At 41.2% G+C, this 25104-nt stretch overlaps 1 protein-coding gene and 1 pseudogene across 19 annotated transcripts in view; both read left to right on the plus strand.

Annotated features, from left to right (window-relative positions):
- Window positions 1–25104, plus strand: part of LTBP1 (latent transforming growth factor beta binding protein 1) — a 352163-nt gene that overhangs the window by 234394 nt on the left and 92665 nt on the right. For 13 of the 19 annotated variants that reach the window (XM_053667181.1, XM_053667178.1, XM_037146567.2 and 10 more), the window contains 7 exons: window positions 39–61; window positions 3331–3430; window positions 3913–4011; window positions 14826–14951; window positions 16039–16164; window positions 16936–17058; window positions 20618–20737. In XM_053667181.1, the coding sequence (XP_053523156.1) occupies window positions 39–61; window positions 3331–3430; window positions 3913–4011; window positions 14826–14951; window positions 16039–16164; window positions 16936–17058; window positions 20618–20737 (717 nt within the window). The remainder of the gene's footprint in view (window positions 1–38; window positions 62–3330; window positions 3431–3912; window positions 4012–14825; window positions 14952–16038; window positions 16165–16935; window positions 17059–20617; window positions 20738–25104) is intronic. The other 6 variants (XM_053667175.1, XM_053667189.1, XM_053667184.1 and 3 more) reach the window with 1 other exon arrangement.
- LOC119050420 (replication factor C subunit 3-like) lies at window positions 4630–7659 on the plus strand (annotated as a pseudogene).

The following is a 25104-nucleotide window of genomic DNA, read 5'->3' on the forward strand; positions in this document are numbered from 1 at the left end:
AAATGATACTAATGTCTTCCTTTCTTTTCTGGTTTTAGTGGCAACTGCACCCCCTGAGAAGGTAATTCATTCATTGTTTGCCAGTCACTCTTTTTCTTTGAATTTAAAATGATTTCCTTTTGGAACATGTATGGGTTTTTTTTTAGGCTTAAATACAGTAAAATGTCTATTCATCATTTGGTTGACAGAAATGTGGCATTCATTCAACCAAGAAATATTTAGTGAGCATCTACCCTATGACCAGGAGTATTCTGAATGCTCGGAAAACAATAGAGAGAAAAATCAGACAAAACTTCTTGTTCTCATGGGACTTAAATTCCAGAGAGAAGGAAGTGATAGGACTAAGGGGAATCAGGAGCTTTAACAGAAATCAAGGAAGGAGTCAACTTATGTCCTTGGCCATCTAAGGAAAGAAAGGTTCTGAAGTGTTTATGTAATTGTGCATTCTTATGGTGAATATATACTGAGTCATGTACTCCTTAATTTAATTAAAATTTAACATGCATGTTTGAATTTGTTAGAGAGCTTCCCCTTCAAAGTTATAATCAATAGTGGAGTATTGCTTCTTAGAAATTTTACCAACTTATTAGTTTTTTGGCTTAAGAAAGATGGGACTATGAATTGTGAAGTGTATGGGTAGGAAATACAGAAACTTTCTGGGACTAGTCTATGGAATAAAATATTTCTTGCCTGAATCTTGCTTCGATTCTTTACTCACATGAAAATGCAGTGTTATTTGTTCAGTTGACAAGATCTCAGTAAGTATTTGATTTTAGATCGAGCAGATACATATATAAATTATAATAGTTTAAAAAATCTTTTATCTTATGAATATAGGATATAATAACATAAGTGTTATACGTGCTGAGAGAATCTGGAAAAAGGGAGTAGAGAGATAGTATCCAACAAGGAAGAATGTTATATTAACCCTAAAAGAAGTACAACAGATATGCATATTTTACATGAACATTTGCAGCTCTTAGTATCTCTAAAGTTCAGAGATGCATGGTAGTGTGTGACTTTGTTGATCTGGAATTGAGTTCTGGCTGACACATGGGAGGAATCACTCAGTGGTGAGTGGGCCGGTCAGCTCGTTAACAGCCTCACCTGGTCTCAGTTTTGTTCTTCCCTGTTTATGGTCAAGTTTATTCTGCCTTTCATTAAAAATCTGAAAGAGGACTGGAAAATTTTTTGTATACCCTTACAACAATTTATTTGGAGGGTCAGCAGTGAGAAAAATGTGTCCATAGTCTCTGTGGTCTTAACTCCTTGCAGAAGGAGGTCTTGGATGCTAAAGACCGATGAAGAGAAAGTGGTCCAGGGGTGGAAGTTAAATGTGCGAAGGTGCGGTGGGGACAGCAAGAGGTCAGTGAGGGGAGCATGAGGCCCGTGGTTACACAGAGAAACTTGGAATCCCAATATGCCGTTGTCATCTGTGGGAAAGTACGCTGCTCCTCAGCTAGACCCAACCTGTCAAATAGAGAAGTGGCGTTGATGAGGGAGGCTGCTGCCCCATGCTGATGGGAGAAATTCTGTCTGGAAGCTACGGGAGTGAATTAATGGTTTTTTCCTCGCTGGCACTGACCGTGGGCTGCAGGGATTGGGGTTCAATTGAGGATGATTGAGGTCATCTTAAATACATAATAGAAAGCTGGTCTGTATTTTTAAGGAGAAGGAAAAGTGTGGGGGAAATGAATGTGTTCAGTATTTTTAAAAGATAAATCACAACAGGATGGATTGAGATGGGGAGAAAGAGGAAGCTGGAGAGGCCGATTAAATTACTGGAATAAACTGAGAAGGAGTGAGTCCAGACTTGAAGTAGTGGGGGCTATGGACATGGAAATGGGCAGATGATGTAAGGGATAGAGCACGTGGGCAGGGTTAGAATGAGCAATGAAGGAGGGACGACTAGAACGAGACTTTAAACCTGGGTGGTTTAATGATTGTGGCATGGGAAGAAATGAAGTTGGAATGAGATACTGGAAGGAATGGATTTAACGTATTTGTGGAGTAGCTAAATGGGGTTACCCTATGAGGCTTCATACCTACAAAATGGGATCTTTGATGAGATACTCAGGCAGTGTATCTACTTTATAAAAAGTAGGAAAGGTGATAATGCAAAGTAGGAGACAGTGAAAGGAAAATGGGGGCCGGGGGGTGAGCTTTCTGGAGGACAGCCATACTTAAAGCAAGGGAGGGAGTGTGTGAAAATTGTCCAGCCACTATGCTGTGCACCCGAAACAAATATAAAGTAATATTGAACATCAAACTGTAATCAAAAAATAAAAAAGGAAAGGGACAGAGCATGAGGGGGTTGTGAAAGAGGGTGAGAAGAAATGATCGTAGTAGGAGAATCTGGAGTGAGTGATGCAAAAGGAAAGACAATTTAAAGAGAAGATTTAGGTCTCTATATGTTTTTTTAAACCCTCCAAATTAGTGTAAAAGGAAAGTTGACAGAAAGGTGAACAGTAAGTAAAAAGAAAATGTAATTATTTAAAAAATGAGAGAGAGAGAGAGAAGAGAGGAGTTGAGACTGAGACAGGGAGACGGAGTGTGTAGGGTGACAGTGGCCAAGTAGCTTGATGAATACTGTTAATGAAGTTTTGATATGAGCGCCCTGACCCCACCCTGGTGTGGGCAGGGTTGCAGACCCTTTACAAACCCTATTGTCTGCACGAGCCTCAAGGAGCTGTAACTGGAAGCTGAATCATAAGTCTCTTTGATTGTGGTCCAGGGCACAGGAGTGAGCAGCAGGACACAGGAAGCCTGGGGCGCTCCACCAAGTCCCATTTTTCTGTGTCCGTGCTGGGCTGTCATGACTGTGAGAGGCAGAGGTGCAAAGTTATTAGATGTGAGGTTAAGGGCAGCCGCGATAACAGACCGACATCAGATATTTTAATACATGCATTTTGTTATGACACATCTGCTAGATTCATGATCTGCTCTGGGACAGAGCTGCATGTGAACGAGCTGGTGTTTTAGTTCTCCTTAGGGTCAGTTTTGGTCCAGACAGACCAAGTGTGGGCCCCTGGGCCAAGGCATCTGTTTAGAATGTCCGACAAGACCACTTGCCCTGGGCCCTCGGGAAGCAGGTGAGGGTATATGCATGGGCGGGTGCTGCAGGAGGAACTCGGGCTTCCCTGGGCAGTGGCCCGGCAGGCAGTCATTTTTTAAAAACTACCATACAAGTGCACAGGCTTTGTCTAATGTCCTCTGCTATTGGCTGCATTTCTAACAGTGGGATTAATTAAATAAAAATAGTTATAAGTGGAAACTAGAAGTAATTCCTACTTCCAGTTCTCTTTTTGTCTTTTTATTACAACCATGCAGGAAATACCTTCACTGGATCAGGAGAAAACCAGACTTGAGCCTGGTCAACCCCAGCTCTCTCCGGGCATTTCAACCATCCATCTGCACCCACAGTTTCCAGGTAGCCTTTGTTCGTCCCTGCTGTTTGTAAAGTATTCCCAGTAAACCAGGAAGATAAGAATATTGTGTGTCTTAGATCTGAAAGTTTAATAAATCAGTAGAATTGATATACTTCAGTATCTCAATATACTCGTATAATGTTCGCATTATAACGACATTATAAGTATTTTAAAGGCAAAAGAAAAGTTTTTCACTATTTTCTGTGGTGAGGAGTCATATTTGTTTATTAGAACATTATTGAAGGTCATCATTTGATGAAGTGTCATTTTTCATTAGCTTCTGAATTATTCCCAGATATTTTTGCTAAATGTTGACACGTGGGCCATAGGTTTATACCATGAACTCTAGAAACCAATAATAGATCTTTCTATTCCAGAATTACTGCAGTATGTTATTAGGCTGCATTATGCTTGCATTTCGATGGGCATCTCAGTGCATCTAACTGGCTTTAATCTCCTTTCCATCCCCTTCTTCTTTGTTTAGTAGTGATTGAAAAAACATCACCTCCTGTACCTGTGGAAGTAGCTCCTGAAGCTTCTACCTCAAGCGCCAGCCAAGTTATTGCGCCCACTCAAGTAACAGGTGGGTGTGGTACCCATTATATTACGTGGCAACCTGTGGAGGAGACGTGGCTATGAACTCCATTTTAAACATAGTATCAAAATTGTGTCAAATGTAACATTGCTTATCAGGGTTAGTCATAACAAGAAGATTTGAAAATAATCTAAACATTTTTTGAAGGTGGAATATGCTTAAGTAAATTGTGGCACATCAAATAACTATGAAAGTGATGTTTAAAAAGAATACTTAATGTTATGAGGAGATGCCTAATGGTATAATATTAAGAAATACAGAACACAATATAATGAGTTTAATTTTATTTTTTAAAAAAGTTTACAAACAAAAAGAGACAGAAAGTGCATTAAAGTGTTCCCACTATTGCCAGTTAACAGGATCATGGATAATCTTTATGTCCTTCAATATATTTTTTACATTTTCTGAAAATTCTTTATAATAAACATTATTTATCATTAATGACAAAGTATGAGAATGTATAATAATTTGAAACAAATCAGCAGCCTGAAAGTTTATATCCTTAATATATAGAGAGCTCTTATGAATCAGCAATGAAAAACCAATAGAAAAATGAAGAGGGTGCGTGTGGGACTTTAAAGCATCGGGCTGGGAAGTCCAGGGGGCATGAGTCTCTGGGTGGACGAACACTGGCCCTTCTCACTGGGATGACTGGACGATGACAAAGAACAGGTGGTCCAGCAGAGCTGTGTGGTGCAATGTGATAACTTCATCAGTTAGTCAGTGGACCTCCAGAGGCTGATAAAAAACCAAGAATGTTGTGTGTTTACATAAACTTTATGGTGTTGGAGTAGAAAAATGGGAAATTGAAGGTCAGAGACTTCTGGTCAAGATGGAGGCATAAGTAAACACAGCTCACCTCCTCACACAACCACAGCAAAAATTACAACTAATCTACAAACAGCTGTCACCCAGAATTGTCAGAAAATTGAGCTGAATGGAAGTTGGACAACAAAGGAATTAAAGAAGTCACATTCATCAAGATGGGTAGAAGGAGCAGAGACTTGGAGACACGGAATGTGTGGTCCCCCATCTACATGTGGTAGATGAAAATCTGGAGGGAGTGAAGGATCCCAGGCCCACAGAAGACCACCTAGCCCAGAGTTCCACTGCCAGGAAGATAAGTTCCCATAACTTCTGGCTGTAAAAACCAGTAGTGGTTAGGGTGTCAGAAGAAACTGCAAGTGTTATCAAGCAACTTTTCTTAAAGGGCCCACAGTGAACTTAGGACTTACACAGATTCCCTCCCTCTGGGCTTCAGCACCAGGGCAGCAGCTGGAAGGGTACCAGTGGCATACGGGGAGAATCCAAAGTGTCTGGCATCATGGCGAGTGCTGGTGGGGGGCAGCTTCTTCCTGGACAAACTTCAGAGTCCAGGCAGCAGCCTTTGTAACCTTTTCTGAGCCCCTCCCAACACAGAGCCACAGAGTGGCAACACCATATCTGAGACATTCTTCCCCATCTAACTTACCAGTGTGCTTTTCTACAATAGGCCACGCTACTAAGACGGAGTCAAAGCAGCTCTACCTAATACACAGAAACAAACACAGGGAGGCTGTCAAAATGAGGAGACAACAAAATATGGCTCAAACGAAAGAGCGGAACAAAACTCCAGAAAATGAACTAAACAAAATGGGGAGAAGCAGTCTGTAAGATGCAGGGTTCAAAACACTGGTTGTTAGGATGCTCAAGGAACTTAGTGAGAACCTGAACAGCATAAAAAAGACCCAGGCAGAAATTAAGGTTTCACCAAGTGAAACAAAGAAAAATTTGTAGAGAATCAGCCATGAAGGGGACGAAGCTGAGAATCAAGTCAATGATTTGGAACATAAGGAAGAAAAAAGCATTCACTCAGAACAGCAAGAAGAAAAATGAATCCAAAAAAGCAAGAACAGGCTAAGGAGCCCCTGGGACTCCAAATGTACCAACATTTTAATTATAGGGGTGATTCAAATGGAAGGAGAAGAGCAAGAAATTGAAACCTTATTTGAAAAAATAATGAAAGAAAACTCACCTAAGTTGGTGAAGGAAATAGATGTCCAAGTCCAGGAAGCACAGAGAGTCCCAAATAGGTGGACACAAAGAGGACCACACAAAGACACATTGTAATTAAAATGCCACAGGTTAAAGTTAAAGAGAGAATCTTAAAAGCAGCAAGAGAAAAGCAGATAGTTACCTACAGGGGAGTTCCCATAAGATTGTCAGCTAATATTTCAAAAGAAACTTTGCAGGCAAGAAGGGACTGGCAAGAAATATTCAAAAGTGATGAAAAGCAGGGACCCACACCCAGGATTATTCTATCCAGCAAAGCTATCGTTTTGGATGGAAGGACAGATAAAGTGCTTGCCAGAGAAGGTAAAGCTAAAGAAGTTCATCATCACCGAGCCATTATTACATGAAATGTTAAAGGGACTTATTTAAGAAAAAAGAAGATAAAAACTGTGAACATTAAAATGGCAACAAGTTCACGATATCAACAACTGAATCTAAAAAAAAAACACTAAGCAAACAAACAGAACGGAAGCTGAATCATAGATATGGAGATCATTTGGAGGTTTATCATTTGGAAGGGGGGAGGGGAAGAATGAGGAAAAAGGTGCAGGGATTAAGAAGTGCAAATTGATAGGTACCAAATAGACAGTGGGATATCAAGAACAGTGCAGGGAATAGAGTATGCAAACAACTTATATGCACGACCCATGGACATGCCCTGAGGAGAGGTATTGCTGGAGGAAATGGGGGGTGCAGGGTAGAGGGGGCAAAGGGGGAAAAATTGGGAAAACTGTAATAGCATAATTAATAAAATACATTTTAAAAAAGAAAACTGAAGATCAGACCATCACAACTCCATCTAAAAAGAAAATTGAAGTTAGTACCATTGCGAGCAGTTACCACCTTGCTGTTCTCCGTGATGCTGGAAGTAGTGATGGGGTAGTAATTCAGATGTTGAAAACAGTGGTGTAATCACAGCAACTTGAAACAGACTCTCAGAGAAACAGACAAAGGTCAATGTAACCAAAGATGCTCAACATGCCTTGGGTACAACCATGGGGCAGTGTAAGTGTCCCTGAAGATTGATCTTGTGTTGCAGTTCTACATCTAAAGTGACACCACCCTTTCGTAGTAGGTGTCAGGCAGTTCCCATGCCTGCTCCCAGCAGTGCCATGTGTGCCAAAAGGAAGGTCTGAATCTCCCTTCACAGCTGGCGCGTAGCCTTGCAAACTGCTGCAGGAATCTCAGAAAAGCCCTGCTTATGTGTGAAGCCTGCAGAGTGCAACAATGTCCTGTGACTGCAGATTAAGAAGTTCTCGAAACAGACAGGGAGGTGTATCGGGGGAGACCACCAGTGCTGTTGTCAGTCAGCAGGCTCCACAGGGCTCCCCGAAGTTCCCGAGGACTCGGCGAGCTTTTGGCCCATGTGTTCCTCCTGAGATAATCATGGACGGCCTCTCTCAGAACTTTTACATAATTGTGAAAGACAGCTGAGAGGAGAAGTGGGCCAAATGCAGCTTACTGTGATCATCGCCTACAGCTGGGCAGTAAAGCTGCATTTATCACTTGGAAGCTTTTGTGGCCAAACTTATGGCACTGTGTAAGAAGTCCATGGAGGATGGATTAGAAGGCATGAGGTCCTGACGTCTAGCAGTGATTCCTCCTGATACTTCTCAGTATCGGCATTGACATTCAGTTTATATTGGAAGAGCTGCAGGTAAAATAAATGAACTTTCCTTTAAAAAAAGGGGGACTGTAATCAATAATTCATAGAGAACAATACCAAAATCATATATAATAGGAAATTTCAACTTTACTAGTAGTCAAAGAAATACAAATGAAAATAATTCTTTATTTTTTGTTACAATATGAACCAGAGAAATTGCTTTTTTTTTGAGAGATATAATGCATCTTTTTTTTACTGTCGTTCAAGTACAGTTTTCTGCCTTTTCCCCACCCCTCCCCACCACCCCATTTATTTTATTAAATTAGTATTTCATTCCCATAGTGTGAAACTCTAAGGCTCTCACATTGCTGAAAGGGATATAAACTGGTTCAATTTTTCTGAAAAGCACAAACTGGCAGTGTGTAGCAAGAACTTTAAAAACATGCAGAGCCGTTGACTCGGTAATCCAATATTAAGGTATCTCGGGACATGTCAAGAATATCTCCTGAATATTAAGATTTGTCAGGAAATAATGTCCCCAATGGCATGGATAATGGTTTCTATAAATGGATACTCACTATGGTACCAGGGATCATAGAGAAAAAATACAAATAACCCAGATGTTTAACTCTAGTGAAATGGTTATGTTCCATCTATATACTGGGACATTAGGCTCCCATCAAATATAGTATTTTGAAGAAATGTATTAAAATTTAGCAGGAAATGGTTATGCAATATTGTTAAATACAAGATAAAATATATTAAAAATGAAGCCTACAGAATATGATACCACTTACATTAAAAAAAGACATGTTGAGAAAGTGCTGGTAAAAAGACAGCAGATATCAGCAGCGGTGATGTTTACAGTGGGATCCAGGAGGTTTGGGGTGTTGTAGAATTTTTTTAATATTCTACAGTGAGCAAATATTCATTTTATAGTTACATTAAACGGCCATTCTGATGCATTATCTCGACTTCAGTTCGGGATGAGATGGCACAGGAGAAGCTAAAAGAGAAGTTCGCAGCCACCCCTAAAACACTTTTTTCCTCAGAAGCAGTATATGCATCATTTTTCAGATAGAAATATGCCTGATAGATACATTCACTATCTGGATCTTGGTGATTAGTTCAGGGGTGTCCACCCATTGGCATCTCTGGCCACACGGGAAGAAGAGGAGTTGTCTTGCGCCACACATTAAATACAGAAACACTAACAAAAACTGATGAGCAAAAGTAAACGTGTGATTCTGTGTTGGGCCGAATCCACAGTGCTCCTGGACCCACTGGGGCCCATGGGCTGCAGGGTGGACACCCCTGCGAGGCCCAGCCCCATCCAGAGCCAGAGCCTCCCCCACAGTTACCTGTGGCAAGTGCTCTTTGGTTTTGCTGTTAATTCTACGAAAGCAATATAAAAATGTTAGCTTTGGTTGGTATTTCTAGTGACAATGATGAAATGCTAGTTGTTTAACTTTTTTTAATGACCATGGATGGCTAAAATAGTTACTGTCCATTCTGAAGTCATCTGTGTTGTCTACCCACCTCATTAAACACCTCTAAAAGATACGTGACTGTTGTGCCCGGCAATGCATAGGAACATGTAACACGCTCTTTTGGTCAGCAGGGGTCTTCTCATTGTTAACCTTAGTGTTAAAAAGAAAAATTGCAATGTGACTATGTAATTCACTGTGTATAATGTATTTCTATTTTCCAATGTCAAACTGTACTTCAATTTGTGCCCTTTTAACAAATTGAAAAGCGGCTGACTTTTCAATGGAGAGACCTCTTGCAAACTAGATCTGTGCAGGTTCAGTTGGGCTAGATAAATACAATTAGTCATTTCAGTGCAGCTGTGTGAGGAATAACAAATTGAAGTTACTTAGCTCCAGCGGAACTAGATTGAAAAAAATGCAAGTAGCTGTGCTATATGAAGATGTTAAAAGAACTTAATTTGAGTTTGGCAGAAAGCCAGGACTAGCATCTGCTATCACATGTTTGAGGCACAAATATTTCCTTCCAGGAAACAAGTTAACATTGAAATTTCATTTTCCTGCAGCATTTGTAGCTGCTCCTGCTTCCAACAGAATCTGACACAATCCCTGGAGAGAGCATTATAAATAATCTTTGAGTTAAAATGCTTTGCAACTTTGGAGCAACACTGTAATCAGTAATCTACAGTAGAACAAGATGACTTTTAAAATGCATCAAATTTAACTGAAATGTAAATATAGATGTTCCCATTAGTTTGATAAGAGAACCAAACATAGACTGAGGGAGTGATATGATCAGTTCTCTTGAGAATGTTATGTACTTATTCCCCACCCCCACACCCAGAAGAGATTAGTGTTATTTGTCACTATTAGTTTCTTCTATAAGTTGAAGAAAGGAATAGAATAATGAGTCTAAAATAAATAAAATCAGCTCCACGTAGTCTAGTGATGATATCTTTATGATGGTGAGATTGGAAGTAGACCCTCGGATTTTGTCAGCCACCCTCTGACATGCAGTGATTATAAAGTGAGCCACATATTTGTAGGAAATAAGTGTGATATTTTCCACTCTTAACAGCTGAGTTGGTGGCTTGCAACATTATTGGCACTCTGTTTGCAAATAAATTATACATTTCAGCATATAAATTCTTGATTTAGCATAGTGTCTTAACAGCTCAAGGGTAAGTTGGAAAATGAAACCTTTATTTCTCTGGCAAATATTTGCAAAGTGGAAACATCTGTTTCAATTGTTGTGGGACAATTTATGCTCATTGTGTGGCAGTTTGGAAGCCAGGGCATTTTGTAAACCTTTCCATGAGTTAACGTTTGACGCTTCCTCCTGCTCTTCCCCAACTTTCTCCGTGGCCCTTGTAGACCAGCCAGAAATTATTTTTTGACTTCATGACTGCCTTGCAGAAACCTCTGTGGTTATCATAGTCCGGAGATGAAAAAAAGACTATTTGCTCATCAGATCTTCTCCAGGAGTCATAATTGACCCCGTGAAAGAGGTGGATGTCCCTGAAGCACATCACCAGTGTCACTGCAGCCTCAGTAAACCATGCGTGCAATGCAGAATGAGCTCCTTTTTTTCCCCTGTAAAATCACCATGTGGTAATCTTTCCACGTTCAATTTATTTATTTATTTATCTTGAGCAATCATATGATGAAGGGAAAAAAACTCTAAAGGTCAGCATACTCATTTTTATATTTTGCCAAAAGCTTTCTTTTTCATTTAATTCTAGAAAATATAACAGGGATACCAAACTTCTAAATCCACCCTTAGCCTTGTTGCTGGGATAAGGAGAGCACTTGGTTTTCCACTGGCATTTCATTGTGGCTCTTTTTCCAAATTCTAAATGGACTCCAGGGGGAAGAAAAGACTAAGGTCCTTGGCCCAGTGAAGGTGAAGTTGTTCTGGGGGCACACACAGGCGGAAAGGGTATGGTGGTGCTGAGCATCACGGGGCATGGGGTGGGGGTCAGGAAGGATATACATAGGAGTGTCCAGGGGAGCGGTCTCTTGATGATCTGTCTGGGAAACCAAACGTGCTGAAGGAGGCAAGGCATCCCGCCATCTAGAGTTCCACCCAGACCCGCAGTGGGAGCTTCCTGCGTGAGGCGGTGCCATATTTCCAGGGCTTACAGCGACACAGGCTAATCCAAGAAATGTGTGTTTCAACACACACCGATTCATTCTCTGGGAACAGGTTCACATACCTCTGTGTGCGTGACCTCTTCAGAAACTCAAAAGCATAACGCCTTTCCTCTAAACAGCGTGGACAAAGCAGAAAGCTTTCCCCATTCATCCAGACAGTACTGTCAGGGCTTGCATTTGTGTGTACTAATACCTGCTGGAGAATGAAAACTTCATAGACGAGGAGGGGGAGCATGGGAGCAGGTGGCAGGAGACCCGTTTTTTAAGGTTTTAAGGTAAGAGTACTGGGAATTAAGTCCTACCTTAAACAATAAGGATGATGAACTTGTGATAGCCAGTGGAGAGAAAGTGGAAGAGGTGTTTTGAAGGCGTCATGACTCTTCTCTCTCCGTGGAAGGGCGGAGTTCTGCCTGGCGTGTGGCTGAAGGGGGTCTCTCGGGTCAGGCTGGTGGAAGTTACATGAACGATGACTTGGGTGAGAAATGGGACAACTGTAGAAATCATGTATATTTTAGTCAATGTCCCTTCACTCCTTTGATGTGTCTCTTAGTACCCCCTAGTGGTGTCAGAGGGACATATTCTTACACGTGTTAATGCTCTGCCCATTGGGATCAGTATATTCAACCTGCAGCTTGCTGTACTCCTTAATCTGTGAGGTGACCGGCTACAGATTCTCAAACGTGCCTCAGGAATATAATTCCAACCTCACAGCTTCTGCTCAAGGTTCTAGATTGGAAGGAAAGGCCATTAGTATTCAATTCATTTCCTAAGACTAAGGAGTTATAATTCTTCAGAATTTCTTAGACCTTAGAACTCACTTATGAAGAAACTATTTAGATGTGTTGGCAAACTGTGGCATCAGAATGTATCTCATGGGAATTAAGCATCACATATTTTTGAAGACTTCTGTTCACACATGTAAAAATTCCATTCTCATATGCCTGAAAAGTGAAATATTTGGTAATCAACAAATTGATATGTTTGGGCAAAGGGGTACAGATCAAGGATTTCATGAGAACCCCAGATTTTTATAGGCTTTTGATTTGTTCTGAGTTTTTGTCCCTAGTTATTCATTTACCTGCTATTTTTTCTTTTGGCAAATCTGATCATTGTCTTTTCTGCCTTAAGAAAACAACAGTGAACCGTGTAAAGAAAGATCAGTAGTTACGATGAAAACTAAGAATTGTAAATAGCAATAATTTTCAAACAAGGCATCTCACTACAATTTGGGTTAGACAGTTAGAGATGTGCTTTTGATGCTAATCTACTAAAGAATTCCTATAAACAGAAGAGAATTCTTACCTGAGGGTCTATGAGTATAACCTGGAGAAGATTACTTCTCACCTTTAGATTTTTGTGACACAAATTATGTTTCAAAGGAAGATCTTATTATAAAGTTGTAGAGTATTTCTACAATACTCATTGTAGAAATTTTGAAAAAATACAGAAAAATATATTTTTTAAAATGACCAATCCCTATAATCATGACACTAGATTTATTTCCTTATAATCTTCTTTTCTGTGTATTTTGTAATTTAGATGACATCTATATTAAAATTTGTACCCAACTATATTTTGTGACAAACATTTTCCTGTCCTGCTATCGATTATGTAATAATCTATGCTATTGCAGGGTGGGGCAAAAGTAGGTTTACAGTTGTTTGTATGGAAAAAAACACAAATAATGCAAGAATAAACTCTGTATTTCATGTACTCACAACTGTATTATAATTCATTTTTGTTATAATTGCCCATCACTATGTCTAAGCAGTCATGTTAATCGCCCATGTTTTCAGCTTTTTGAATTATTTTATTTTTGTATAATTTCATATTGTATGATAATACAATGTTTATAAACAAGTCTGTTCTTCTGCAAGGGAATTAGCATAACTAGGCTCAAATGAAGATATTCATAATTTGTATTAATAGATGTGTGGTTTTCTTTTACCTTCAAGTGATTTTGTGTAAAACATTGCAGCTCTGTATTCATATGTTTTCATTTAAATTCTAGCCACTTTTCAAGTGACTTGCATCTTGTGTCTTGTGCAAGTCACAGTGCAGTGAATAACACTTGATGAAATGGGAAGAACATGGTTGGGTTTCGGAGAGGAACCTCAACCCCACGTAGGTCGTTTCCGCAGTGAATCTTTGCTAAGGTGCTGTATTTCACATCCTTCTGCAGCGGAATGCAGAGTGGGTTATTGGTAGGAGCACGCCTGCTTTTCTCCTCATTTATATTACAGACCCCTCTAACGAGGCTGTGCTTCCTCTTGTTGTGCTCGAGTCCACACCTTCTTACCCTGGGCCACTCTGCTATTCTGTGACTGCACCTGTTTGAAGCATTGTTTACTATCTGATGACAGTGAGCTAATAGCGGTTGCTTTAAATGTGCAATGTCTTTGTTGTATATTCTTAAGTGAGTTCCACAGGAACAGCAGTAATAGGATGATAAGGGCTGACTTTTCTGAGCACGTCCCATGTGCCAGGCATTGGTCTGCATGTGCTGAGTTACCTCCTTTGAACCTGACAGTCTGAAGTTGGTGCTTTCATTATTCCCAGTTTACATGTGCAGAAAAGTGAGGGGTAGAATTATTGAGTAGTGGCCCCAGTGTGACAGAGCTAAGAAAGGACAGCAGGATTGTCCCCATGCTGGACTTCTGACCGCTGCCCCACCCCCACTCTACCATTATACCTCCTTAGAACGGCCACCTTTGAGTCCTCAGGTCCTTTTGGTAATGAAGCTGCTTTTTCTGACCTTCACCCACTGTGGACTCCTCCGAACCTGCCTCTACCGCAGCGTCCGTCCAGGAGTAGAGTGAGGACTCAGGGCTGACCTGCTCAGGCTTTGTAGAAGAAGCGAGTCTCAAGCAGGAATCCATGAAATAGTAAGGAAGGAAGTTATCAGAGAAGATTTGGAAGAAGATGATACTTTACAAACATAAATAAAATGTGCTCATGTTGAAATTGGCAAATTAAGAGTAAAATTACACCCAGAAGTTTTGCTTTGATTAGAAGTGGTACATCTTTCTTGAGAATTAATGAGAAATTTTGTTGGAGGTTGGACATAGTTGTTGGAACTTGAACTTGGCCTGCTAACAAATGCAAACTGACCACATGTTTCTTATCAGAACAAATCCTGTGATGATTTAGAGTCCACCATGTAAGATAAATTTGGGTGGGTACAAACCCATTGATAGGCCATTTTAGAAGTTAGGAAGAACTGATTATCTTACAACTTCCGACACGGCCTCTTTTGAGTTTCTACCCACTCTGGTTCATCTGAGAAGGTGTTTCATTAGGAATTGTTGATGACCTTGGGAGGGCCCAATGGAACAATTATAAAGTAGTCAAATGAATTTATCCTTGATTTTGGAGGTGGTTGCCTTTTAACTGCATACCTGGCAATAAGCTAATCTGGGAACACAAAGTAATGGTTTACAAATAGCAGTGAAATCTTTATGTTTATTATTGTTTTCTTCCTCCACATTTATTTATTTTTAAAGAAATCAATGAGTGTACTGTGAACCCTGACATCTGTGGAGCCGGGCACTGCATCAACCTGCCGGTGAGGTATACCTGCATTTGCTACGAGGGCTACAAATTCAGCGAGCGACAGAGGAAATGTGTTGGTAAGAGATACTTCTCACAGTTGAAATGATTAAATAGTAACTTTTTTTTGTACTTATGGGGAAATGTTACTGTGTTTAATATTTTAAAGTTTTTCCCTGAGCTAAGGATTCCCATGATTGCTAAAATCATGAGGAAACTCCTACCTCTTGGTTCCGTACTGCCTAATCTGCCAAGTGTAATACAATTATATAAAGGTGAAATGATTTCCCAAGTTTTGTGGGTAAAGTATATAAAATAAGAATTCTAGAAATAGCTAACTATAAACATATTTAGCAAAATCAAATTAACATTAATATATATTCAGATAAAGAATTATATTCTTCCTCTAGGTGCATATCTGATTTCTAATAGAGATTTCTGACTTTAAAATCAGTAAATACTGGCAGTTATTAATGTATGCTTCTTTGAAAAAATGTTTCTCAGGAAGAGATGTAATGGTGTAAAGTAAATCATTTTAATGTGTTAATACTAAATTTAGTTTTGGGAAACTAAGGGCTAAAGGCAAATAAAAGCAACAAAGGCATATGGCTAATGGATATTATTTTCATATACTAAATGCCATTAAATAGGATGTGTGACTTTTGCTCTTTGGTTTTGTGTATCTGGGTTGGGTAAGGGGGCAGATACCTGCTGATGATATGGCTATTCCTCTTTCATTTGCACACACTGTCTGCGTTATTAGAACCATAACAAATGAAGTGGACAGGACAGTTGAGATGACCTAGTCTAGCTCCACCTGTGTGCACAGTGGGAGAGTCCCTGTCACAGCACTTACGACTCTTCCTGCTGTCCCAGCCTGGGAGTGGCACAGCGGATTCCAAAGTTTAGATGACTCCAGTTATCAGGCAGGTCCTTCTATATTGGCCTGGAATCTGCATCTTTGAAACACCAAGGTCATGGTTATAGTTTTAGCTTTTGAAGCAACCCACAAGCTGCATTCCCTCTTCCCAGTAACGCCCTTCTGAGTGTTGGAGGAACAGTGATGTCTCCTGGTCCTCAGCTATGAAGGTTTGTGGGACCCAGACCAGGAGACTGAGACTATCACCCTCCAACACACTAATCCTTTTTCCACCATTTTCTTAACAGATATTGACGAGTGCACGCAGGCCCAGCACCTCTGCTCCCAGGGGCGTTGTGAAAACACAGAGGGAAGTTTCTTGTGTATTTGCCCGGCCGGATTCATGGCCAGCGAGGAGGGTACTAACTGCATAGGTAATGGCCCTGTTCTTCCTGATGTGTAACTTCCCAGGCTGGGGTTTTGACGTACCCTGAGATCCCATCAGTTCAGTGCTCATTCAGACAGCGCAGTTTTTATTATTAAACACCTGCTATGACTATGTAATCTGCTAGATAACTGAAAGACATAGAAATAGAATTTTTTCTCCAACACTTATTTTTGCATTTAAAACATTATTTCAGGTACAGTTGACATTTGATATTATGTTAGTTTCAGGTGTACAGTGTAGTTGCCAGACTGTGGACAGGGCCTGGCAGGAGTAATGAACACCACTGAGTGTGGTTGGTAGGGTATGTGAGTGTCATGCATGAGATGGATGGCAGTTTGAACACATCACCTAAAATGTCACATGGTGTGCTTGAGTGGGATATTGTTATGTTACAGAATGACATGCTTGTGATTCTGTAATAAAATGTTTTTATGTAATATAATAGGGGCGTTATTTGTGCCGTACCCTATATGACTTGCAAAGTGATCCCCCCAATAAGTCTAATACCCACCCAGCACTATACAAAGTCATTAGAATATTAGTTCTCCAACATTTTTAAGTCAAAAGAGTGTCAAGTGTGTGCAAAGACCAGAGGTTTCTTTCGGATCCCACAGAAATCAAAAACACCCCATTTTGAACCAGGCCGTAGTAGGAATCAGGTACTTGATTCTTGAACTTGAACCACGCTGGGAGGTGGGAGAGGTTTGAAATTCTGTTTTGGGAAGTAACGCTCGACAATCTTTCCTGCTTTGTGTAGATGTTGATGAGTGCCTGAGGCCGGACATGTGTGGGGAAGGTCACTGCATCAACACGGTGGGGGCGTTCCAGTGCAAATACTGCGACAGCGGGTACCGCATGACCCCGGAGGGACACTGTGAGGGTGAGTCTGCTGCCAGAGTGGGCGGGCTGTACCCGCCTCTTAGTGCTGAGTAAACCTGACCGGGAAGCGCAGGCCTGATGCTCCCTGCACCGGTCTGTGCCTGCCGGCAGCTCATGCAAGCTCTTCTCTCCTTCTGGACCCGCAGCCTCTTTGTCTCATTTCGGTGGTTCTGCCTGCATTGTTTTCTGTCTTAATGCTTTTTCTTAGGCACTTCAGGAGCTTTCTTCTCTGGTGTTTCAGGTGGAGTCCCATTAGAACAATTACACACAGAGTTAGGACAAGCCCAGACTTAATTACAGTGTCTGGACCTTTCATCTGAGGACATGGTGCAGGTGTAACCACCACCGGTTTTTTTGTTTTTGACCTTTCACCTTGGTTCCTTCCTGTGTCTCAACTCGCTTCTTTTACACATGTTTTGGGACTTGCTTGCAGACTCTTCACAGGAGCTCTGTCTGACCAACTCCAGGTCAAATTCCAACTGTGCGAGATAAAAATTTCTCTATTATTGACCACAGCAGCGAGTTTGCTCTCCTTTGAAAACTTTTTACAGCATGGTCAAAATGATGGACCATTTAATACGTTCATGTTTGAGTCTAAATTGCACATAGGTTCTTTTGAAACCACAGTGGTTACTTTCCTTTTAATTATTTTCATGAAGAAATTAGCATAAGCCTGATACCAAAACCAGACGAAGACATGACAAGACATTACCTTGAACTTGTGCTGAAATCCTGCCATGGAAGCGTGAAGGTGAAGGCGCAGGGTGCCTGAGCAAGTGTGTTCCGGGAGCCCGGGTGTGGGGACGGTGCTGGTTCTAGGGGGTCCCCGGCCTGGTGCCTGAGCATCAGCCTGTTTTTTAGTGTGGCTGGGTCTCGAGAAAGCGAGGGAGGGATGGACAAGTTGGGGCAGTTTGCTCTCATGTCCCTTGGCTTCTGCTGGTTGGTTTTCTTCCCAGTTCTAATGACCCGGGTCTGGAGGGAGAGCTAATTAGACATTTCTTGGCAGCCTGCACCTGCCTCCTGCTGGCCACTTGCCCTGGCCCCTTTCATTCTAATTGAGAGAGAAGTGGGAATGGCGTATGTCACTGGATCTCTGGTCCGCTTGGATCGGAACAAAGCTGTGAACTCTCCCCAGACAGCCAAGGGGCAGGGACGTGGTAGGGTGCAGGTGTGAGGTGTCCTCGCTCCCCGATTCCTGGGACTCTGTCTGCTCAGGAGAGGTGGCATGGCATCAGAAGAGAGGGGGAGCCAGGGTCCAGCTGGTGGCCCACATTTAGTAACTGCCCAGGCTGCGGTTACTTAGCCCCTTTGAAAGTTACAGTACTTCTTCATCTGTAAAATGGCAACCATGAAGTTAACCTTCCTCAGGGTTGTTGAAAGTATAAAGGCATGTTGAAGTATCTTGTATAGTGCCTGTCACCTTATTAGTTCTGAAGAAGTGTTAGCTTCTTAAACCGCCCCCTTCCCTGATACCTTTCCTTTTGGTATAGATCTTCTCTGTACAGCTATAATTGTGGGGCACATGGGTTTATTTGATAAACATTTATGTACAAAGCACCACTCCCCAAAGAGGTCAAATACTGATCCTTAAGTCCTACATACAGTCTCAGAATGGGAAGATCAGATATTGAAGTAATAACTATAGCATAAGCATGGAAAGTAGAAAGGAGAAAGGAAATTTGAAAATTATGTAAATAAATGGAAAACAGGAGACTATTCAGTAACATTCAACGTATGCAAATTATTTAACGGAACTATTACCAGCATTCCCTGAGTGAATAACATATAATTCTAGCCCCATGAAAAGGCGTGAGAGGAAGAAGGAGCCAAATGACATGGCTATTTTCTAATTTCGTCGTGGACCAGAACCAAAGGTCCTCGGGCTCCTGGCTCACGGAAGATTTTCTCAGCTGTCACTAACAAAGTTGCTTTCAAACCGCGCCAGTCTCCAAGGAGCCTATTGTAGTTTACAGACATTATCTCATGCATCCTCTTTATTCGGTTAAGATATTACCAGTCAGGTACTCTCTAACTTACACATGGAAGAAGCCCAGGTGAGAGCAGCAAGAAGTCGGGGGGTTATCTGGTGTGGCAAGGCCGTGCACCTTCTTTATCGGACCAGCCTCTCCCAGTGACCTTCTCTGACTTAGCAGTTGTAGTTCTAGTTAAAAAAAAAATCCCATCCAGAGAATAATGTAATACTATTTGGAAAGTGAAACTGGCAAGCATCATCTTTTTGTAGAACAAGAAGTCCCAGAACATCTGACCTTAAAAAAAAAAATCACTGTGTGTCATTGTCTATTGGCAAGAATTTTTTGCTGATAGGAAAAATAATTACAATGCTGACCTTGTGTTTATTCTGTTAATATCATCTTCAGCTTTTTTACTTAAACATTTTTTGCACACATCTGGGGTACATAATGGGAAATGACTTTGGAGAACTTACCATAATGAAGACATCAAACGCCCATGTCTGTTCTGTGTATCCATTATATATTTCTTTCACTTTTCAGCATATATTCTGAAATATCTGTTTATGTTGCAAGTATGATTAGAGGGGTTATAGACTTTTATATTGGAACACTTAAGCATTAAATCCGCTCACTTGAACTCAAAATTCAACTCCAGAAAAACTTATTTCAAATAGGGCCAGTACCTGATGTGTTACCACTTATTGTCAGCTTTCTTCCTGCGTTTTGTTTTGCCATTCTGACAGATGCCCACGGCTATTGTCTCTGCCACAGTCCCAGCCATATTTAAGGCATTGTTTTCTCCTCACGTTGAAAAGAGCAGCAATTAATAACTTAGCTGTGAATGAGGAAAGAAAGGTGTATTACCAGAAGATACTTTTCACAGAAAGTACTACCAAATGATTATTTCACCATATTTTCTGGAAAATCTTGGAGGTATCTGATGAGTTTATTCTCTCCGAAATTTTTCTCCTACCTCCACGGAATTCCTATCATATGAAATTAAATTATTCAAACACAGGATGTTCTCAGGCCCAGGTTGCCAAAGTGAGGATTTCCCCAGAGCACCAAGGGTCTCCGGAGCCACCCTCTAGCTGGGTGGACACACAGGGTGGGGCAGAAGTAGGTTCGCAGTTACGAATATGCAAAACAAGTTTATTCTTATATTATTATTTATTGACTATTATTTTCTATACAAACAACTGGAAACCTACTATTTTCCCACCCTGTGTGCCTCCCCCCCTTTCATCCCTACCCTTATTTTTTTCTGGGGTGGGGCAAGGTGCATATGACTTGAAAAGTTTGATGCCAGGACAATGGCCCTGAAGAAGCTGCCAGCTCCCAGAATGGAGTTCTGGCCCTGCCACTGCAGAATTAAGTTCAAGGTCTTCCTTGGAGCACATGTAAACATCTCCATTAAAGTACACCTGGCCATGCATTATCACTGTGTGTTTATAGACTCAGCGTGTCACTAGGCAGTTACCGTTCTTCCCACGGCATAGGACATGCATTTTCCCCTTCATTGCAAAAGTAAGGTTTTGCTGTAGTGTCCTGATAAAATGTCCATGACCTAGTTTTTTGCTTTTTCAGATATTGATGAATGTTTGAGTCCAAGCACTTGTCCGGGTGAGCAGTGTGTGAATTCTCCCGGGTCTCACCAGTGTGTCCCCTGCACAGAAGGGTTCCGTGGATGGAATGGGCAGTGTCTCGGTAGGTACTAGAGAGTTCTATCATCATTTTATTTCTTCTGTCTGGCCTGTTCTCTGACAGTGGTACAATGCCAATTGAGCCCTCCTTCAAAATATATATATATTTTGGAATCTATATATATAGTAACAACATATCATTCTGAGAAAGCGTCTAAGAAAAGTTCTTAAGTTTTAACTGTGGAGAAAAATAAGGAAATGAGTTGGCATGAAGAATGTGTGATTTTACAAGCGGCACATAATTCTGGTTGAAACACATTGTTATCCCCAATGTAATAAATAATGAAAACCGAATAAAATAGTCACCACAGGGAGGAGAATGGCAAAAGGTAAAATGCTTAAAAAATGGGAAAAAGCATAAGAAGCAGCTACCACAGACTAAATAGAATTAGGAAACACACACGCACAAACTTGCGCCAGAAAGAGCAGACACAGAAAGAGAAATCTTGATTGACTGCTCATGCCTCTTACGGTCATACCTTTATTTGTCTGAGTGTTTAGTAAGTACTCAGTACTGACATCAGGCACGCAGGAAGGTGAGGGCGCACTGTGCTTCGGTCCCAATCACCGGCGCTCTGGTTAGCGTTTTCCTTTCATGATTTTCCTGGGTGTTTCTGCCTGCCATATGATGGTTTCCTTAAAGGTTGAACTCCGTTGCACTCCATGCTAGACTCTGACAATGCAGGTTAAACTTTTCGTTCAGTCAGTCCTTCTATCCTTTTTTTCCACAAATGCTGAAGAACGTACTCTATGCGCCCAGGGTGTATGGAGGGCTGGGATACACTGCGAGTCCCCCCAGAGTGCCTTTCTCATGGACTTACTCTCCAGTGCAGGAGAGGGATACTCACCTAGACATCTCGTAAATTGGTGCAAATGCACAGAGGTGACGGGATGAGTTGCCTCTGGGAAAATTCTCAAGTTAGTTTTTAACTGGGGGAGGGGATGGGAGAGAGAAGACTTTGGACAAAGGAAACAGCATAGACGGGGGCCTTGTAGGGAGAGAAGGTCATGCTCCAGCTGCTGAGAGGCCAGTGTGGCCGAAGGACAGAGGTCACGGAAGGATTTGCTGCCAGATGAGGGGTAGACCACACCAGACCCTTCGGGTCTGTTAAAAATTCTTGGCCCATTTCTGCATCTCTGGGAATAGATTTAGGTGTTTTAGAAAGGGTGGGATAAGTAGACTTGGCCAAAACACGCCCGATTTCAAAGCTTTGGACTTACCACCGGGCAGCGTGAGCTGTGCCTGGCGCAGGTGGCCCTATGCCCCGAGCTTCATGCCCATCCCAGGGGCCTCGGTCACTGGAATTGTGAGATGTTGCTCTTTGGGGAGAAGAGAAGAGTGTTTTTTTTCATTAATTACTAATTTGATAAGAATTTGTGTATGTAGTGTGTGCTGGTCAGAAAGTACATTTGGTTTTAATTTTCTCATTTGGCATGAATTTTATAGTTGTCTGTGAAGGTTTCATCCGTGTTCTCATTTTCACATGCTGATGTATATCATAATCCGAGACTAGAGCCTGAACTTTACCTTAAATAATTCACAATGCCGGTGTAAACACAGCCCTGATTCATGAATTTACTAATGGAAGGTGACGGACCAAATTGGCAAGTGATTATTCTTCAATATAAATGCATTTATCTAGATTGGGGAATAATAATAAATGACTTCTCATAGCTAGATGTTTACAGCCAATCTAATTGTGACCACTTTACTGCAGTTTTAGTGACAGAAACACAGCACCTCATTTAAAAGTAATTTCACTTTTACTTTTCTTCTACTCACCGTACCAGGTGAGTAGAATCATAAGCAGAAACACTAAGGCACTCTGTTACTCAACCAACGTCACACACTTGGCCACTTGTTCCAAGCAATAGCTTTCATTTTTGCATTCCTAAGATCATGCATTTCCTATTAAAAGTAGGCAGTGTACTTTTTCCTTCTGTTCTGGGTGAAATGTTAGCCTCTTCGTCACCTATAGATCAAGCTTCTCTGTGATATAATTGCAGTTCCATCCACTGCTCGATTGGACGTGTGCTCATTGAAGTTTCTCATGAGGGCTTTTGCAGATTATCCCAAAATGGATTTTCCATCATAATTTTTTATGGTGGTAGAGCTTTCAAATGTTGAAAAGTCGAGTGTGACAAAGAAGCAGGTAGATATTGCAACATAACCTTCTGTTCATGGTGAGCGGATGAATGGGTTGGATTTTTCTGCTAAATTCTGACAGTGCTCATGAATACCCAGCTATCCCTCTTTGTTTCTGTTCCTTTATATAGTTTAGTTCTCACTTTTGTACTTGCAGTATTCTAAAATACTTTCTAGGAGGTGTAGTCCTGACTTCAGCTTATCTTTGAGTTGATAGCACAACTTAATATGGGTTTATTCATTCATTTAGGGACCGAGTGCTTACTATGAGCCAGGAGTTTTCCTAGACTATAGGGATTGGAGAGTGAACAAAATAAATTCCCTCCCTGAGTTGCACTTCCACCCTAGAGCCACTGCGCTTACACATAAAGAGGCCAGCCATGCAGCACATGGTGTGTCAGATGTGGGGCGTGCCTTGCAGGAAGGACAAGCAGCCTAAGAGAATGGGGAGTGTTAGAGATTCTGCAGTGGTCAGAGATCCATCCTTGACAAGGTGTTCCTTGCGAACCCTCTCTTTTCGTCTCTAACAGTTATTTGTGACTAGTGTTGTTTTGTATCTTTTTAGGTCAGCTATTTCAGGATACATCGATGAGACTTTTTGTGGTCCAGCTTAATGTATGAAAACATTAATGACTTAAAAAAAATAAGTGCTACCTCACAGGGCTGTTCTGTGCCATGTATTTAAGTAGCTTTCTTCTTTTGTTACTCTCCTCTTACTCACTGCATATTTTAAAATTAGGTGATTAAGTGTGTACAGTGCTGTACCTAATGGTACTTTTATTTGGCGTTACACTTGTTTTCTTCTTAACTTGTCCACCTTCATTCTGATTTGGCTCGTTTTCCTGTGAAAAGGTTTAATTAGGAATTAAGAATCGCCATTTTGACCCTTGTATCCTGCAGGGATATGATGCCAGTTACACCTTCTGCTTCTTTCACTAACTAAATGGTGAACTTGCTGAAGCCATTAGTAGCCTCTTTGTCCTCATGCCATGTGCGCTGGGTTTTACTCAGAGATGCTTCCCCTTGATTTATGAATTAGAACAGGGATTGTCTGGGGCAGAGACAGGTGAAATGACAGCAGGTGTTGTCACCAGGGACACACTCTTTCCTAATGTTTAGCCCCGGACACACAGTCCTTCATTCTCAATAGTTTATTGTCCACTTTCAAAATATCTGTCCCTCATTTTTTTTGGCAGCTGTTGTTGGCTTTTCTGTTAATGTATTCTTCTTTTAAGTTGCGGATTTTGGTCCTCTCTTGGGAGCGACTTGCATCATTCAACACTGTGTTCCTTGGACCTCACATTCCGCCTGGACTTGTTTTGCCCGTTCAGTCCCCACCTCTGATGACTATTTCATCACCCTGGGTTCTCTCTAGCTCCAACTGGCTGCTCAACCAGCACTTTGCTTAAGGGGAGCCAGCCTGACAGGTACTCAATTTACAGGTTTCTCTTGACTCAGGGAGAACTAGTCTGACTCCAGCTGGACTAGAACCATTCCCCAAAGGAAATGCTCTAATATTTAATTGTTTAAAGGTACTTTAAAGTAAGTCTGACATAAAAGATCCAATTTCCCTGAATTTAGACAGACTTGGGACCACGTGACTCCTGTCCTCTGAAGTTTAGCTTTAGTATCTGTAAAATGGGGATTGAAATACTTTCTTCGTGGAGTTTATTGTCAGAATTAAATATTGTCAGAATTAAGAATTAAGTAAGTGATACAAATCACCCCGTAAGGTATCTGGATGATTTGTATCACCCAGGAGGACCTATAAGGAGGACCCAATGGGTGTTATAACCCTTAAGTTCCCAGATCTGTCACCCTCCTTTTTATCTCCCGTGTCCTGAAACACAAGAAATGCAGTAATGACTGGTGCCTGTTAAAGTGAATTTACACGGTGAACTTTTCTGTATGACTCTCTCCTTTCTGGCATTCTGTAAGCATATCTCATGTCATTTTTAACTCTGCATCATAGCTTTCTCTTAAGAATTTGAGCAGTCATGTCTCAGTTTCTTAGATTATTACTGGAGTAGTCCTTTTTCGTCAGCCCCTAATTAAGTTAATGATTACTTTGGGACTCACCTTTACTTTTTCTAACTGCAATAGGACTTAGGCATTGGAAGAACTTAGTACCATTCAACCCATTGACAACTAGTTAACCACAGTCTCCCCCAAAACAGGGCTCAGAGAACTTGCAGAATAAACATGAAGAGCTCACTGTTCTAGGA

This window comes from Artibeus jamaicensis, unplaced genomic scaffold, assembly GCF_021234435.1.
Source record: "Artibeus jamaicensis isolate MK-2021 breed Jamaican fruit bat unplaced genomic scaffold, CSHL_Jam_final contig_465, whole genome shotgun sequence".
In the NCBI taxonomy this organism is placed as follows: Eukaryota; Metazoa; Chordata; class Mammalia; order Chiroptera; family Phyllostomidae; genus Artibeus; species Artibeus jamaicensis.